Here is a 12,431-nt window from a genome sequence, read left to right on the forward strand (position 1 = left end):
ATTTGGACTTAGTCTCTGGCTCGATCTCGGACCCAATTTCGGATCCGACTTCGGATTTGGTCTCGGACTCGATCTCGGACTCGATCTCGGACCCAATCTCGGACCCGACCTCGGACTCGACCTCGGACTCGGTCTCGGACCCGATTTCGGATCTCGGACTCCGTCTCGGACTCGAACTCGGTCCCCGAGTCGGTCTCGGACTCGATTCCGGACTCTATCTCGAACTCGGTCCTAGAGTCGGTCTTGGACTCGATCCTCGACTTGGTCCCATCCGATGAACTCTTTGTCATTTTGGTCAAGCTTTTGGGGATCCTTTAGCCTACGACATCTCGGGGAGTCGGTTCCTTACATGTATGTGTATAGCTGTTGCCATAAAAAATGAAAAAAGGCTCTACCGCACAACACAAATGTAAATGGCAACATATGGCAATAGGTTGTGCAATAAAAGATAAATTGGAATTTATATCAACCAACACAGAGAAAATAAAATGAGACCTTTTATTATAAAAACAAGTTTGAAAAGTAAACACTAGATGAACTGGTGCCAAGTGAACCCTATGATGATACTCCCAAGAGAAAAATGGAAGGGTTACTGACTTATTCACGCAAAGTCCCTCCATTACTCATATAACTCCTTATTTTTCAAATGCATCTTGGTGTCCAGACCTTCTACTATAATAGCATTAATAAAATGTTGTTGACGCCAAGGTCTCCACCCAGGAAATGGAGGCTGCCAATATGGAAAATGCCAACAACACTTATAAATATGACTAACTTCATCACACACTTAGCAACGAACATTATGGCCACAACCACATCCTTGCCTTTGTCCTTAAACTCGAGGAATAGCAGCACCAACCTCTATTGGAACAGAACCATTTCCCATAGGAAGTGGAGCTGAAGGATATACATCAAAAAGTGGAAGAGGTGACGTCTTATGACGTTGTGCCAGTGAAGGGCATTGTCAAGGGTGGCTTGAGCAAGTGCATGACAAATCCTACAAGATCTTAACAAAGTGTTAATCACAACATTCCTAGCTTGATTCGCTCTGATATATTTGGCTTTACACGAAGTAAAAGGCTTCGGAAATAAATGCCAAATTGCATCACCTACTTAAATGGCATTTAATGAAGATGATGCAATTGTTGGAAAGTATTATCACAATTGTCAACATGTCCAAATGCATATTTGAAGATGTCCAGGAAAATACTTCAATCTTCATGAGTGGCTATGCTCAAAATATTATACCACTACAGCACCGTCCCTTGGAGACATGTAAGAAATTCACATAAATGCCATGATATGTGGCAATCACCATGAAGTGATTAAACTAATGGTACACATCATCCCTAAGATTCCCATGAAAGAGCTCTGGCCGAACACAAGGATTAGCACCAAGTGTAGAAGAAGTTATACCATGTGTCGTGAATACTACTATCAACTTCATTTAATTATTTAATTGCAATTGCATAACATCGAGTAATTGCACCAATTGTTATTCCAAAGTCAAATGAGGAGAATATTGTTGCTTTGCCATGAACATGACTAAAAGGAGAAGAGCAAAAAAAAAGAAATGAAAAAAAACTAGAAGGAAAGGGAGACAATGGAAAAAGCTAAATCTAAATCAAAATTCTAAACGGAAAAAATAAAAGAAAAAAATTGGAAAAAACTAGATCTAAACAATGTAAAAGTTATATTTAAATCAAAATTTCAAATCCAACCACTCCTTAGGGACAATCAAAAGTGGTCCTCACCTTCACTAATGTAAATGCATGGAATATAGAAATGAATGTAGAAAATATACATATCAATTAACCTAAAAACTTTAATTTATATACAAAAGTAATTGATTTATATTGAAACTAATCTGACAACTACCAAATCCCACTACATTAATATTAATATACACCATACACTTGGACGTCATTGAGCTATTTAAAAATGCTATGAAATTAATGAAAAAAAAAAAACTTTTACATAAGCACAAAATAGTTGTGTTGTATTACTAAAATATCTTTAATAACTTTGTAAGAAAAATATGAGTATCGAAAACAAAGAGTGTACAAAGAGAAAACGCTGACCAAGTTTGGAGCTAATCGGTTAAGATGCAGCGTGTTGGAGATCCGTCTGAGCCAACCAGCCGAAGAGGGAGGCAGTGTAGCGTGTACATTCCAGTGTCCACATTGTCAAGGTTGAGTCCTTCCACAAGGATCACTCCCTGTTCATTAGTTCACGACTTACTCGAAGATATCCAAAATAAGAAAATAACAGTCCATTGTTCCTGACCTTCCTTAGAAGAGCCTTGTGACTTCTCGCTAGAGCTTCATAAACTGCAGCGGACAAGTAATCCACTCCTAACGAAACTTGTTTTAAGGATCCTTGGAGCAAAACTTGGAATGAAACATTACCAACTAGTTTGAGTTGAGTTTTCTCGGCTATATACTCGGCCCCTTCTCCTGTGATCGCCGTGTAGTCAGTCACAAACTCTGGATTCCACATGAGCCGCCTGTATGAAACAAGTTACCAATCGCCTGAAACTTGAGAGATTTTCACCTGTCCGTGTTTAAAGTTCTAAAGAGAACACGCTTTACACCTTGAGGAACTATGTCCTTGATCACACTCCCTGGTTTATACGTGAAAAGAATCAAACAAAGTAAAACATGGAACTTGAAAGTTGCAAAGCCAGACCTGATATATTTGTTTCTCTGGGAGCTTCCACAACCAGCACTGGCCCTGGGAGAAAGAACAAAAAAAAAAAAAAAAAAACCATCAGCGAAAGCTAGAAGCTCGATCGATCCACACTTAACCATTGAGAATGCCGAGATCCAAACCATTGCTCGTGTCCACCCCAGCAAGGAAGGCATCCTCCAAGAAGTGGCTGGGCGAATCGACGTGCGTCCCCGTGTGCACGCCCATCTTCTTAAGCTCGGAAGCATTGGCGATGGATCCATTGGCAATGCTCTCCACCTGATGGACGAGCTTCCCCAGGCCCCTGTGGAAGGAATCCCAAACCGGCAGCCCTTCCCTCAATGAATGCGTAATATCGATGATCCTCGCGTTCCTCGCGCCACTGCCGCTGGTGCTCATCGCCCAGCCGCACCATTGCTCGCTCTGGGCGATCGATTCGGCCCCAAGAACAAGAACAAGGGTTAGAACGATCGCGCAAAGCTCCATCGCGAACTAGAACTGTAGGAGGGAAATTAGTTTAAGGCACACAAAGCTCCACGTAGACACTGCTCGTCGCGAGATTCGATCAGACGACGTCAATAAACAGCAAAATTAGGGTTCTTGCACAATTAGGGCTTTTTTCACTCTCATGGCATCGTCACTTAGCGCATTGCGTCACTGGCGCGCGTTTGCTTCTCCCAGCTCCCGGATCTTCGATCGCCAAGGATCATCAGGTACTAGAGTTTTCTGGAATTCCAATGGCGCCCCGAAATTTATGTTGGAAATGCCGCAGTAGCTGCGAGTAATCTGTGGAGGCGCGGCTTTGCCACGGCGGGGACGATCCCAGAGTGCTCGGATCCGGCCATAAAAAAGGCATTGAAGCAGCTCTACGCGATCAACTGGTACGATATCGATGAGAAGACGGCCAACATTGTCGAGGAGACTTTGAGCACCGGCGAGGGTACCGCCGATCACACCATTCTCAAAGATACGTGGTCGTCCGCCCGTGCGGTGGAGACGTTTTATGGCACTCTGGACGCGCTGAGGAAGTCCATCGACGATTTAATGGGATTGTCTGGAGAGGTACGTTTCATTGTTTCTGGGGGGGAGTTCTTGGGCATGACTTTGGTTTTTGGTACTCTGTGAAGAACACTGGACCTCTTCCTGACCAACACCAGCGTGCTTTGGAAGCGGTACACTCCAAGTACGTGAAGTACCTGTCGTCCTTTGGAGAACACGAGCATTCCTTGAAGAAGAAAGTGGAGCTGGAGCTGGGAAGTACGCTCGTCCTCCTCAAACAAAGAGTCTCCGGGCTTCCACCGAAGTGGGGAGATGTAAGTTCGTGTTTTCTTCATTGGTTTCTTACGTTTAGATATGGAACTTTGTGTTTCGCAGGTTGGCTTGCTTGGTACTTCAGGACTTAGTGGCTCGTATATCGAACAGAGGGAATGACTTCTTCCGGTTAACAAGCAATAAAAAAGTCCGAGTGAGCGTATTCTCTTTCCATCTCTTGACAGATTTGAGTTCTCTGGATCTTCCAGCACACAGGATTCATGGTGTCATCCATTCGTTGCAACTCCCACGCAACTAACCAGACAAAAATACGTGTGCTCCAGACAGGATTTCTACACACTTTCATGGTGGTTCTCCAGAGGGACCACGGCTTTTTCGTCGGGCTACAAAAGCAAACTTTCTGCGAGGTAAGACTCCGTCCTAGTTTGTTTTGTGTCACGCTATTCGCACTGCGTTACAGGAAGGACGATCGACCCAACAGCATTGCTCGAGCGCTAGCGACGCGAATTTAAGCAGCGAGAGAAAAAAGTTTCATCTCTATCACTGCTCGAGAGATTCCTGGCTTCACCACCGCCCTCTACGTCCTTTAACCTTTTTTTTTCGTCTAAAGGTTTTAAGACTCGAGGTCTCGTTTTCACTGTGAGGCACCCTCGACCACCATAGCCTGGGATGTCGACTCGTCCATACGCTGACGTGGCGGGAACGGTAAAAAGTGAAGCTTTGGTAAAAACGAGGGGAACTCACACGCTATACGTATAGCAACGGATATAAATCTGTGTGTCAGTACCTTATGGTTGGGTGGATTGTGTGTGCTTGGGAAAATTTTGGAAACCATTCCAAAGTTTGCTATAAATCGTATTGATGTTGATGTTGGAAAATAAAAAATTCGTCGCGTAGGCATTGTAAAGAGCTTTGCTCTTTCATGTGTTGTGATGTTCTATACGCCGGGAAAGAGATGTCCAGTTCCAGTCGCTACAGGGCTCATACGCGTGATATACGCTTGGTAATACATCCCATGCCAGCCAATCTCCCCAGATGTTAAAGAAACGTTATATTGATAGGAAAATGGTCATGCATTAAATCACACAACATAGTTCATTTACATTTCACTGGCATTGATAAACGGTCTTGGATCGCCTCCGTCCGAGCTCCAGGCCATCGTGGCCGTCACCGCCGGCTGCCATCCTGTCCGTGCGATCGCACGGTGGAGGGTCCGCCACGTAGTCACGGCCCGGCCTCCTAGAATGACGTGAAGAACGCCCTCAAGGCGAAAGAGAGAGAAGAAATATTTCAAGAAAGTGTGGAATGGAGGAAGGATGAAGCTTCAATCCATTCGCGAGGGGTTTTGCGTCGATCGAGACGCCAGCGGCGCGCGCCATCGCCATGAGGAGGCGCGGTGGAATCTGCATGTCGATCGCCGGCACGGAGATTTCCTCCAGGTATGGACGCGATTCCTTGCTCGAAAATGTGACATTCTATGATCCTGACCAGCTCCTGCGCTGTTCTTGCCGATCGATCGGCAGTTCTTGCCAGCCGGCATTGGTGATCGGGCGTGGATTTCGATTCTAGCAGCGGTTGGGCACGGGATTATGCGGTGATGCGGGGCTCCAGGGCTCTTCCCGGTGATTCTTTGATCGACTGGCTCAATGGCGTCGCTCCAGCATTCTTTTTGCTCCTGGCGGCGGCGCCTCTCTTTCTTGGAATCGATATCGTGGCGGCACAGAGTAGCGATGGGGGCCTTGACAGCGATCTTTCGGCATTGCTGGATTTCAAGGCGGGTTTGATTGATCCAGGTGACAGGCTCAGCAGCTGGAATCCATCGAATGCCGGCGCTCCATGTCGATGGCGAGGGGTGAGTTGCTTCGCCGGGAGAGTCTGGGAGCTCCATCTTCCACGCATGTATCTCCAAGGATCGATCGCTGGTATGTGGTCTCTTACTCTGTTTTCCCAAATTCTTTTGAGTGATGAGTGCTTCCACTTTTTGCCTATGCACAGACTTGGGGAGGCTGGGATCCTTGGATACGTTGAGCCTTCATTCCAACGCCTTTAATGGGTCTATTCCAGATTCTCTATCCGCTGCTTCCAATCTCCGGGTCATTTATCTCCACAACAATGCCTTTGATGGCCAAATCCCAGCGAGTTTGGCTGCGCTGCAAAAACTCCAGGTTCTCAATCTCGCCAACAACAGGCTAACCGGAGGCATTCCTCGCGAACTCGGGAAGCTCACATCATTGAAGACGCTCGATCTGTCCATCAACTTTCTTTCAGCTGGCATTCCGTCAGAGGTATCCAACTGTTCCAGGCTGTTGTATATCAACCTCTCCAAGAACAGGCTTACAGGTTCCATACCACCATCTCTCGGGGAGCTTGGTCTGCTGCGCAAGGTTGCTCTGGGTGGAAACGAGCTGACAGGAATGATTCCATCCTCGCTGGGAAACTGCTCTCAGCTAGTGAGTCTGGATCTGGAGCACAATTTGCTGTCTGGGGCTATACCAGATCCTCTGTACCAGCTTCGTTTGCTCGAGAGACTGTTCCTGAGTACCAACATGCTGATCGGAGGCATCTCGCCTGCACTTGGCAACTTTTCGGTATTATCCCAGCTGTTTTTGCAAGACAACGCGCTTGGGGGTCCTATTCCTGCGTCCGTCGGCGCGCTCAAACAGCTCCAGGTGCTGAACTTGTCTGGAAACGCTTTGACCGGTAACATTCCTCCTCAAATAGCAGGGTGTACTACCCTTCAGGTTCTGGATGTACGGGTTAATGCTCTCAACGGTGAAATTCCCACAGAACTGGGTTCGCTGAGTCAGCTGGCCAATCTTACGCTCTCTTTCAACAATATCAGTGGAAGTATTCCACCGGAGCTGTTAAACTGCCGAAAGCTGCAAATTCTTAGACTGCAAGGCAACAAACTTTCTGGAAAGTTACCGGACTCGTGGAACTCTTTGACAGGGCTTCAGATACTAAATCTGAGAGGGAATAATCTTTCCGGTGAAATTCCAAGCTCTCTTCTCAACATTTTGTCGCTGAAGGTACTGGAAGTCATACTGACGCGAAGTATTCCATCTGACTTTTAATCTCGGTTTGCAGCGTCTGTCACTTTCTTACAACAGTCTCTCGGGAAATGTGCCACTCACCATCGGCAGGCTGCAAGAGCTACAAAGTTTGTCACTCTCGCACAACTCTCTGGAAAAAAGTATACCGCCCGAAATCGGCAACTGCAGCAACTTGGCGGTCTTGGAAGCGAGTTATAACAGGCTTGACGGGCCCCTCCCACCTGAGATAGGATATCTTTCTAAGCTTCAAAGATTGCAACTGCGGGACAACAAGCTCTCAGGAGAGATACCAGAAACGTTAATCGGCTGCAAGAATTTGACGTATTTGCATATTGGAAACAACAGGCTATCGGGAACTATTCCGGTTCTACTCGGTGGTTTAGAACAGATGCAGCAGATCCGTCTAGAAAACAACCATCTTACTGGCGGTATACCGGCAAGTTTCAGTGCTCTGGTAAATCTACAAGCGCTCGACGTCTCCGTCAACAGTCTTACAGGACCAGTTCCATCGTTCCTCGCCAACCTTGAAAATCTAAGGTCGCTGAACGTATCATACAACCATCTCCAGGGCGAGATTCCTCCAGCGTTAAGCAAGAAGTTTGGAGCCAGCTCCTTTCAAGGCAATGCACGTCTGTGTGGAAGACCTCTAGTGGTGCAGTGCTCGCGATCGACAAGAAAGAAACTCAGTGGGAAAGTTTTGATCGCGACAGTGCTGGGCGCCGTCGTGGTTGGCACGGTCTTGGTGGCAGGCGCTTGTTTCCTGCTTTACATACTGCTACTGAGAAAACACAGAGACAAGGACGAGAGAAAAGCAGACCCAGGAACAGGGACGCCTACCGGGAACCTTGTCATGTTCCACGACCCGATTCCCTACGCCAAAGTTGTCGAGGCGACGCGACAGTTCGACGAGGACAGCGTCCTGAGCAGGACGAGATTCGGCATTGTCTTCAAGGCCTGCCTGGAAGACGGCAGCGTCCTCTCGGTGAAGCGCCTCCCGGACGGCTCCATCGACGAACCGCAGTTCCGGGGCGAGGCGGAGCGGCTGGGGAGCCTCAAGCACAAGAACCTGCTCGTTCTTCGCGGCTACTACTACAGCGCGGACGTGAAGCTGCTCATCTACGACTACATGCCCAACGGGAACCTGGCGGTGCTGCTGCAGCAGGCCAGCAGCCAGGACGGGAGCATTCTCGACTGGCGGATGCGGCACCTGATCGCTCTCAACATCGCACGCGGCCTCCAGTTCCTCCACCACGCGTGCGACCCGCCGGTGGTGCACGGCGACGTCCGGCCTCACAACGTCCAGTTCGACGCCGACTTCGAGCCCCACATATCCGACTTTGGCGTCGAGAGGCTGGCGGTGACGCCCCCGGCGGACCCTTCAACGTCCTCGTCCTCCACTCCGGCCGGGGGATCGCTGGGCTACGTCTCGCCCGAGGCTGGCGCGACGGGGGTGGCCAGCAAAGAGTCGGACGTTTACGGGTTTGGGATCCTGCTGCTGGAGCTCCTGACGGGGCGGAAGCCCGCGACGTTCTCGGCCGAGGAGGACATCGTCAAGTGGGTCAAGCGGCAGCTGCAAGGGAGGCAGGCGGCGGAGATGTTTGATCCGGGACTGCTGGAGCTCTTCGACCAGGAGTCGTCCGAGTGGGAGGAGTTTTTACTGGCGGTGAAGGTAGCGCTGCTGTGCACGGCGCCGGATCCCAGCGACCGGCCCTCCATGACCGAGGTGGTGTTCATGCTCGAGGGATGCCGGGGCGGCGGCGGCGGCGGCGGCGGCGGCGCGGAGGTGGCGTCGTCGGACCTCACCTCGCCATTGTCAGCTGTTTAGAGAGACTGGTAAGAAGCTCTCGCGATCCATTTGGAAGATGACAAATCTTTCGCTTTGCAGTGACAAGTGTGGAGATCAACATTTTTTTCTTATGATCTTCATGATCAAAAGGTAGTATACTGTTTTAAATGTGATGCTTACCCACAAAGCTTTCGTTGTAGTTCGGGGGCTTCGATTACGAGACGATTGTTTGATCACCTGGTGGGAGGATTTCCCATATCCTTTTTATGCAAATAGCTATACAAAGGCACGGAGTGTGCTCTTCTCTCCTTCCCTGTAAGAACTGGTTAGAATGGCGAAAACTTCCACGAAAGTTTTACCTGTTTAGATGGCCAACGATCGAAATTCATTGGAAAAACGTTTTGCTGCTGCTGGGTGTTGATTGACGACTCTGGATATAAAAAGGTAGAAACGATCAAAAACGGAGGAAAGAATGTGTCATAGGTTCTCGCGTAGCCATCTCAAAGCACCCTGGGCAGCGGACCTGCGGAGAGAAATAAGCCGAGCTTTTTCTTTGCTTTGTTCTCGTTCTTTGCTTACCCAATGGCGCTCGTCACCTTGCCCAAAACTCCACCATCTTCTTCTTCGTCTTGTTGGCCTTGGCTTTGGCTCTGTGCATTCTCTCCGTTCACACCTGCACAGGTTTCCAAGCTTCTAAGCCACCGCAAAATAGCTGCTCGGTGTGACTTACGCGCTTTTCCTTTGATTGGACTTCGAGATTTTTGCTGCTTTTGCAGATTTGCCAACTCCTCGATCAGGCTCTTCTCCGATTCACTGCAATGAAAGAGCAACCAACATAAGAAACCATATAGCCAATATCGACAAACGATTCAGTCACCTTAACCGCTTTGGAATCACTATTTTGATTGTAAAGAAGTGATCCCCCCGCGCAGAAGGCCTGCTCAGGCGAGGAACTCCCATCTTTGAAAGCACGAGAACGTCACCTGGTTGTGTTCCAGGAGGTATTTGCAAGTCCATGGTCCCGCCTACAGTTTGTACCTATAAGCCCATCTTTTGACATCGATCCGACTGATATCATCACGACACTACCTTGATAGCAGTTCCCAAAATTGCGTCCGTGTAGTTAATCGAAACGGTCGAGTACAAATTCACCCCATCTCTCTGAATGCCAGGAACTTCCTTGACACTTAGATACAAATAGAGATCTCCCGGTGGTCCACTGCAAAACCGAAAACAAATTAGAAAAAAACGCGTCTGATAGGCAACAACATACCCTCTCAGTCCAGCATCGCCTTCTCCGCGAACTCTCAAAGTGCTGCCATTGTCCACACCAGCCGGTATAGTCACCTTCAAACTTTTTTTCAATCGTACTCGTCCCTCGCCACCGCATTTGCGGCAGTAATCTGCAATAACTTCCCCCTCTCCTCCGCAGGACGTGCACGTAGACACCTGAAAGATGGCTGTGTAAAAATCCCGAAGGACGTATAGAAACGCATACTCGAACCTGAGAAAACATGCCGAAAGGAGTTTCTTGAGTACGCATTACTTGGCCTCTCCCTCCGCAAGTAGGACAGACCCTTCGACTTGTGCTCGAGACGGCACCAGAGCCGCCACAAGCTCGACAGGATTCCAAGTGTGACGCCTCAAACTCCTTCTCTGCGCCGAAAATGGCCTCGGAGAACTCCAAAGTCATGTCGTAACTAGAAAACCAGACGAGGTCAATCAACTTACGAGACTCCTCACAAGCTTACCGAACGTCCTCACCCTGCACGGCAGTGCTTCTCCGCCTTGTTCCAGTTCCCATGCCTCCAAAGTTTCCCATGCCACCCATTCCAGCTCCAAAAAACGACTCCAGCAAGTCGAATGGATTGCTCTGTTAACAAGAAAGAGATCAAACAAGAGAAAGGAGGGAGAGAAACAAATCCCATACCGCATAAGCGCCAGCAGTAGATCCCATTCCAGGAGAGCCCTTGACTCCAGCCTCCCCGAATTGATCATACAAGCGCCTTTTATCATCATCGGATAACACCTACGTGAAAAATTCTACCACTCTTACTTTTTTTCTTTTTCGGATGAGGATGAGACGCATTTACCTCGTAAGCCGAGCTGATCTCCTTGAATTTCTCTTCTGCGCCTTTCTCCTTGTTGATATCTGGATGGAACTGCGGCAGATCATTGCCTCCAATCACAAAAATGCGGGACAGAACGAGCTGGCCTACCTTGCGAGCCAGCTTCCTATACGCGCTCTTGATTTCCTGCTTGCTCGCCCCCCTTTGGATGCCAAGAACTCCGTAGTAATCCCCCGCCGCACAGATCCGAAATCTCTTGCTCTGCCGCTGCTGCTGGAGACGAACTCTGCCACTCCACGTCGATTTGGCGCCGCAGAAGCTCACCGAGGCCGTCTTGTCCCATCGATGGAGCGGTGAATTGCAGGGCAGCGCTCCAGCCACCGGCGCCATGGCCATTCTCGAGCACAATCCTCACGACGCCATAGCTCAGCGTTGCAAAACCCTAGAAGGATATTCCATTACTGTTCAAGCGCATATGCTTTATTTGAACAGGTCCGGCGTTCGAATCCCCACAGCTGCCGGGAAAAAATATCTGGAGCAGCCTGTGCCACGTGACGTCTTGTGAGTGGGCCATTGGCAAGGTAGATCCAACCGCAGGTTCTAACGGTCTGATGCGTCCAAGGGTATAGGGCTTAGGGTTTTAGGGTCTGCATTTTCTTCGTCCAGTTTCGTCTATGCCGCGAGCGCCAGCGGCGTCGTCGTCCTCGTCCTAGAACTGGTAAGCGCTTTTGCTAGATTCGCCCTGTTTCGCCGTTTGATCGAGTGCGCGGTGCTGCAGCGAGTGATCGCCGCCGCTGTGGTGTGTTTTCTCGCTCACGCGCGCAATGTGGAAGGTCCGGAGAGCAGCGGCGTGTTCCTCATCGCTTCGCAAATGGTATTTCGAGCTTTTCTTGCTTGGTCTCGATTGTCTCGCTTGCTTTCTCGCGCTCCAGGTGCTTTACAGAGAAGAATGTGCCTCGGTGCTCACCGGGACTAGGGAGCTCGGATTCAAGAGCGGCATTTGCGAGACGGTGCTTCTCTCGAGCGCTGCTGCCTGGTGACGCGACCAGCTACGTGAAAACCAGCCGGGGTCTCTCTTTCTCGTATCGGGGCTTCGCCACCAGGCACGACAGCGCCTCCGACCTGTCCGAGAGCGACGAGTTTGAAGAGCCCGAATCGAGCAGCAGCCTAAAAGAGATCGAGGACGAGCCAGAGGAGACCAAGGAGGATGAAGACGAGGAAGAGGAGGAACACGAGGACGTGAACTCGCACGAGCCGGTTACCGTGAAGTCTGTGGAGAAATCGAAGTCTGAGAGGCGGCTTACGCTGGCTCACAGTGACAAGCTGGAGCAAGAGCTTCTCGCGAGGATCTTTGCTTGCAAGAAGGACGAGAGTATGTCCTCGGTGCTGGACAAGTGGAAGGAGGAAGGGAAAGATCTCACCGTGAGCATGATCGTGACGGTAATCAACAGGCTGAAGAACTCTAACCGGATGGCTCATGCCTTGGAGGTAAGAAAGAAAAGTTTCGGTTTCGTTCTTCTGTTTTTTAACTTCTCTTCTACTTTGCTAGATGATCGAGTGGGT

General features: G+C 49.3%; 5 protein-coding genes across 7 annotated transcripts in view; 3 read left to right on the plus strand and 2 right to left on the minus strand.

The window, feature by feature from the left end:
- Window positions 1–1,978: 1,978 nt before the first annotated feature.
- On the minus strand, window positions 1,979–3,205 carry LOC9633967 (kynurenine formamidase). Its single transcript, XM_002965716.2, has 6 exons — window positions 2,808–3,205; window positions 2,689–2,733; window positions 2,554–2,623; window positions 2,409–2,506; window positions 2,287–2,354; window positions 1,979–2,218 (listed from the first exon to the last, which is right to left on the minus strand). The coding sequence occupies exons 1-6, from the start codon at window positions 3,172–3,174 to the stop codon at window positions 2,093–2,095; spliced, it is 774 nt and encodes a 257-aa protein (XP_002965762.2). The 5' UTR covers window positions 3,175–3,205; the 3' UTR covers window positions 1,979–2,092.
- Window positions 3,206–3,296: 91 nt separating this feature from the next.
- Window positions 3,297–4,171, plus strand: LOC9635332 (succinate dehydrogenase subunit 5, mitochondrial). 2 transcript variants are annotated; one of them, XM_002965373.2, is made up of 4 exons: window positions 3,297–3,401; window positions 3,461–3,750; window positions 3,816–4,001; window positions 4,063–4,171. In XM_002965373.2, the coding sequence occupies exons 1-4, from the start codon at window positions 3,317–3,319 to the stop codon at window positions 4,117–4,119; spliced, it is 618 nt and encodes a 205-aa protein (XP_002965419.1). In that variant the 5' UTR covers window positions 3,297–3,316; the 3' UTR covers window positions 4,120–4,171. The 2 variants fall into 2 exon arrangements, with proteins under 2 accessions (XP_002965419.1, XP_024526634.1); XM_024670866.1 differs by having other exon boundaries at window positions 3,464–3,750.
- A 1,640-nt stretch (window positions 4,172–5,811) lies between these two features.
- LOC9633968 (probable inactive leucine-rich repeat receptor kinase XIAO) lies at window positions 5,812–9,205 on the plus strand. The gene is made up of 5 exons (XM_002965374.2): window positions 5,812–5,882; window positions 5,956–6,989; window positions 7,048–8,846; window positions 8,899–8,949; window positions 9,000–9,205. The coding sequence occupies exons 1-3, from the start codon at window positions 5,858–5,860 to the stop codon at window positions 8,836–8,838; spliced, it is 2,850 nt and encodes a 949-aa protein (XP_002965420.2). The 5' UTR covers window positions 5,812–5,857; the 3' UTR covers window positions 8,839–8,846; window positions 8,899–8,949; window positions 9,000–9,205.
- Window positions 8,873–11,320, minus strand: LOC9633969 (chaperone protein DnaJ). 2 transcript variants are annotated; one of them, XR_002991849.1, is made up of 12 exons: window positions 11,019–11,320; window positions 10,893–10,961; window positions 10,730–10,828; window positions 10,551–10,672; window positions 10,304–10,499; window positions 10,073–10,248; window positions 9,889–10,018; window positions 9,677–9,837; window positions 9,530–9,612; window positions 9,379–9,472; window positions 9,159–9,322; window positions 8,873–9,112 (listed from the first exon to the last, which is right to left on the minus strand). XR_002991849.1 is itself a non-coding variant. In XM_024670334.1 (11 exons), exons 1-11 carry the CDS (start codon window positions 11,262–11,264, stop codon window positions 9,277–9,279), a joined length of 1,422 nt encoding a protein of 473 aa, XP_024526102.1. In that variant the 5' UTR covers window positions 11,265–11,320; the 3' UTR covers window positions 8,873–9,276. The 2 variants fall into 2 exon arrangements, 1 of the variants encoding a protein (XP_024526102.1); XM_024670334.1 differs by having other exon boundaries at window positions 8,873–9,322.
- A 180-nt stretch (window positions 11,321–11,500) lies between these two features.
- Window positions 11,501–12,431, plus strand: part of LOC9635333 (pentatricopeptide repeat-containing protein At1g80270, mitochondrial) — a 2,233-nt gene continuing 1,302 nt past the window's right edge. The window contains exons 1-4 of the mRNA XM_002965375.2: window positions 11,501–11,586; window positions 11,647–11,742; window positions 11,801–12,356; window positions 12,418–12,429. Of these exons, the coding sequence (XP_002965421.1) occupies window positions 11,693–11,742; window positions 11,801–12,356; window positions 12,418–12,429 (618 nt within the window). The 5' untranslated portion in view covers window positions 11,501–11,586; window positions 11,647–11,692. The remainder of the gene's footprint in view (window positions 11,587–11,646; window positions 11,743–11,800; window positions 12,357–12,417; window positions 12,430–12,431) is intronic.

This window comes from Selaginella moellendorffii, unplaced genomic scaffold (genome assembly GCF_000143415.4).
Source record: "Selaginella moellendorffii unplaced genomic scaffold, v1.0 SELMOscaffold_6, whole genome shotgun sequence".
Taxonomy (NCBI): domain Eukaryota; kingdom Viridiplantae; phylum Streptophyta; class Lycopodiopsida; order Selaginellales; family Selaginellaceae; genus Selaginella; species Selaginella moellendorffii.

Bases quoted from the DNA above. Each gene is read 5' to 3' on its own strand.
- LOC9633968 (XM_002965374.2), top strand. From the start codon at position 5,858: ATGTATCTCCAAGGATCGATCGCTG. The intron at 5,883-5,955 runs GTATGTGGTCTC...GCCTATGCACAG, and splicing joins TCTCCAAGGATCGATCGCTG to ACTTGGGGAGGCTGGGATCC. The intron at 6,990-7,047 runs GTACTGGAAGTC...CTCGGTTTGCAG, and splicing joins TCAACATTTTGTCGCTGAAG to CGTCTGTCACTTTCTTACAA.
- LOC9633969 (XM_024670334.1), bottom strand. From the start codon at position 11,264: ATGGCCATGGCGCCGGTGGCTGGAGCGCTGCCCTGCAATTCACCGCTC. The intron at 10,673-10,729 runs GTATGGGATTTG...TCTTGTTAACAG, and splicing joins CTACTGCTGGCGCTTATGCG to AGCAATCCATTCGACTTGCT. The intron at 9,323-9,378 runs GTAAGCAAAGAA...TTCTCTCCGCAG, and splicing joins AAGGTGACGAGCGCCATTGG to GTCCGCTGCCCAGGGTGCTT.
- LOC9635332 (XM_002965373.2), top strand. From the start codon at position 3,317: ATGGCATCGTCACTTAGCGCATTGCGTCACTGGCGCGCGTTTGCTTCT. The intron at 3,402-3,460 runs GTACTAGAGTTT...GAAATGCCGCAG, and splicing joins CGATCGCCAAGGATCATCAG to TAGCTGCGAGTAATCTGTGG. The intron at 3,751-3,815 runs GTACGTTTCATT...TACTCTGTGAAG, and splicing joins TAATGGGATTGTCTGGAGAG to AACACTGGACCTCTTCCTGA.
- LOC9633967 (XM_002965716.2), bottom strand. From the start codon at position 3,174: ATGGAGCTTTGCGCGATCGTTCTAACCCTTGTTCTTGTTCTTGGGGCC. The intron at 2,507-2,553 runs GTGAAAATCTCT...TGTTTCATACAG, and splicing joins AGAACTTTAAACACGGACAG to GCGGCTCATGTGGAATCCAG. The intron at 2,219-2,286 runs GTCAGGAACAAT...ACTAATGAACAG, and splicing joins ACAAGGCTCTTCTAAGGAAG to GGAGTGATCCTTGTGGAAGG.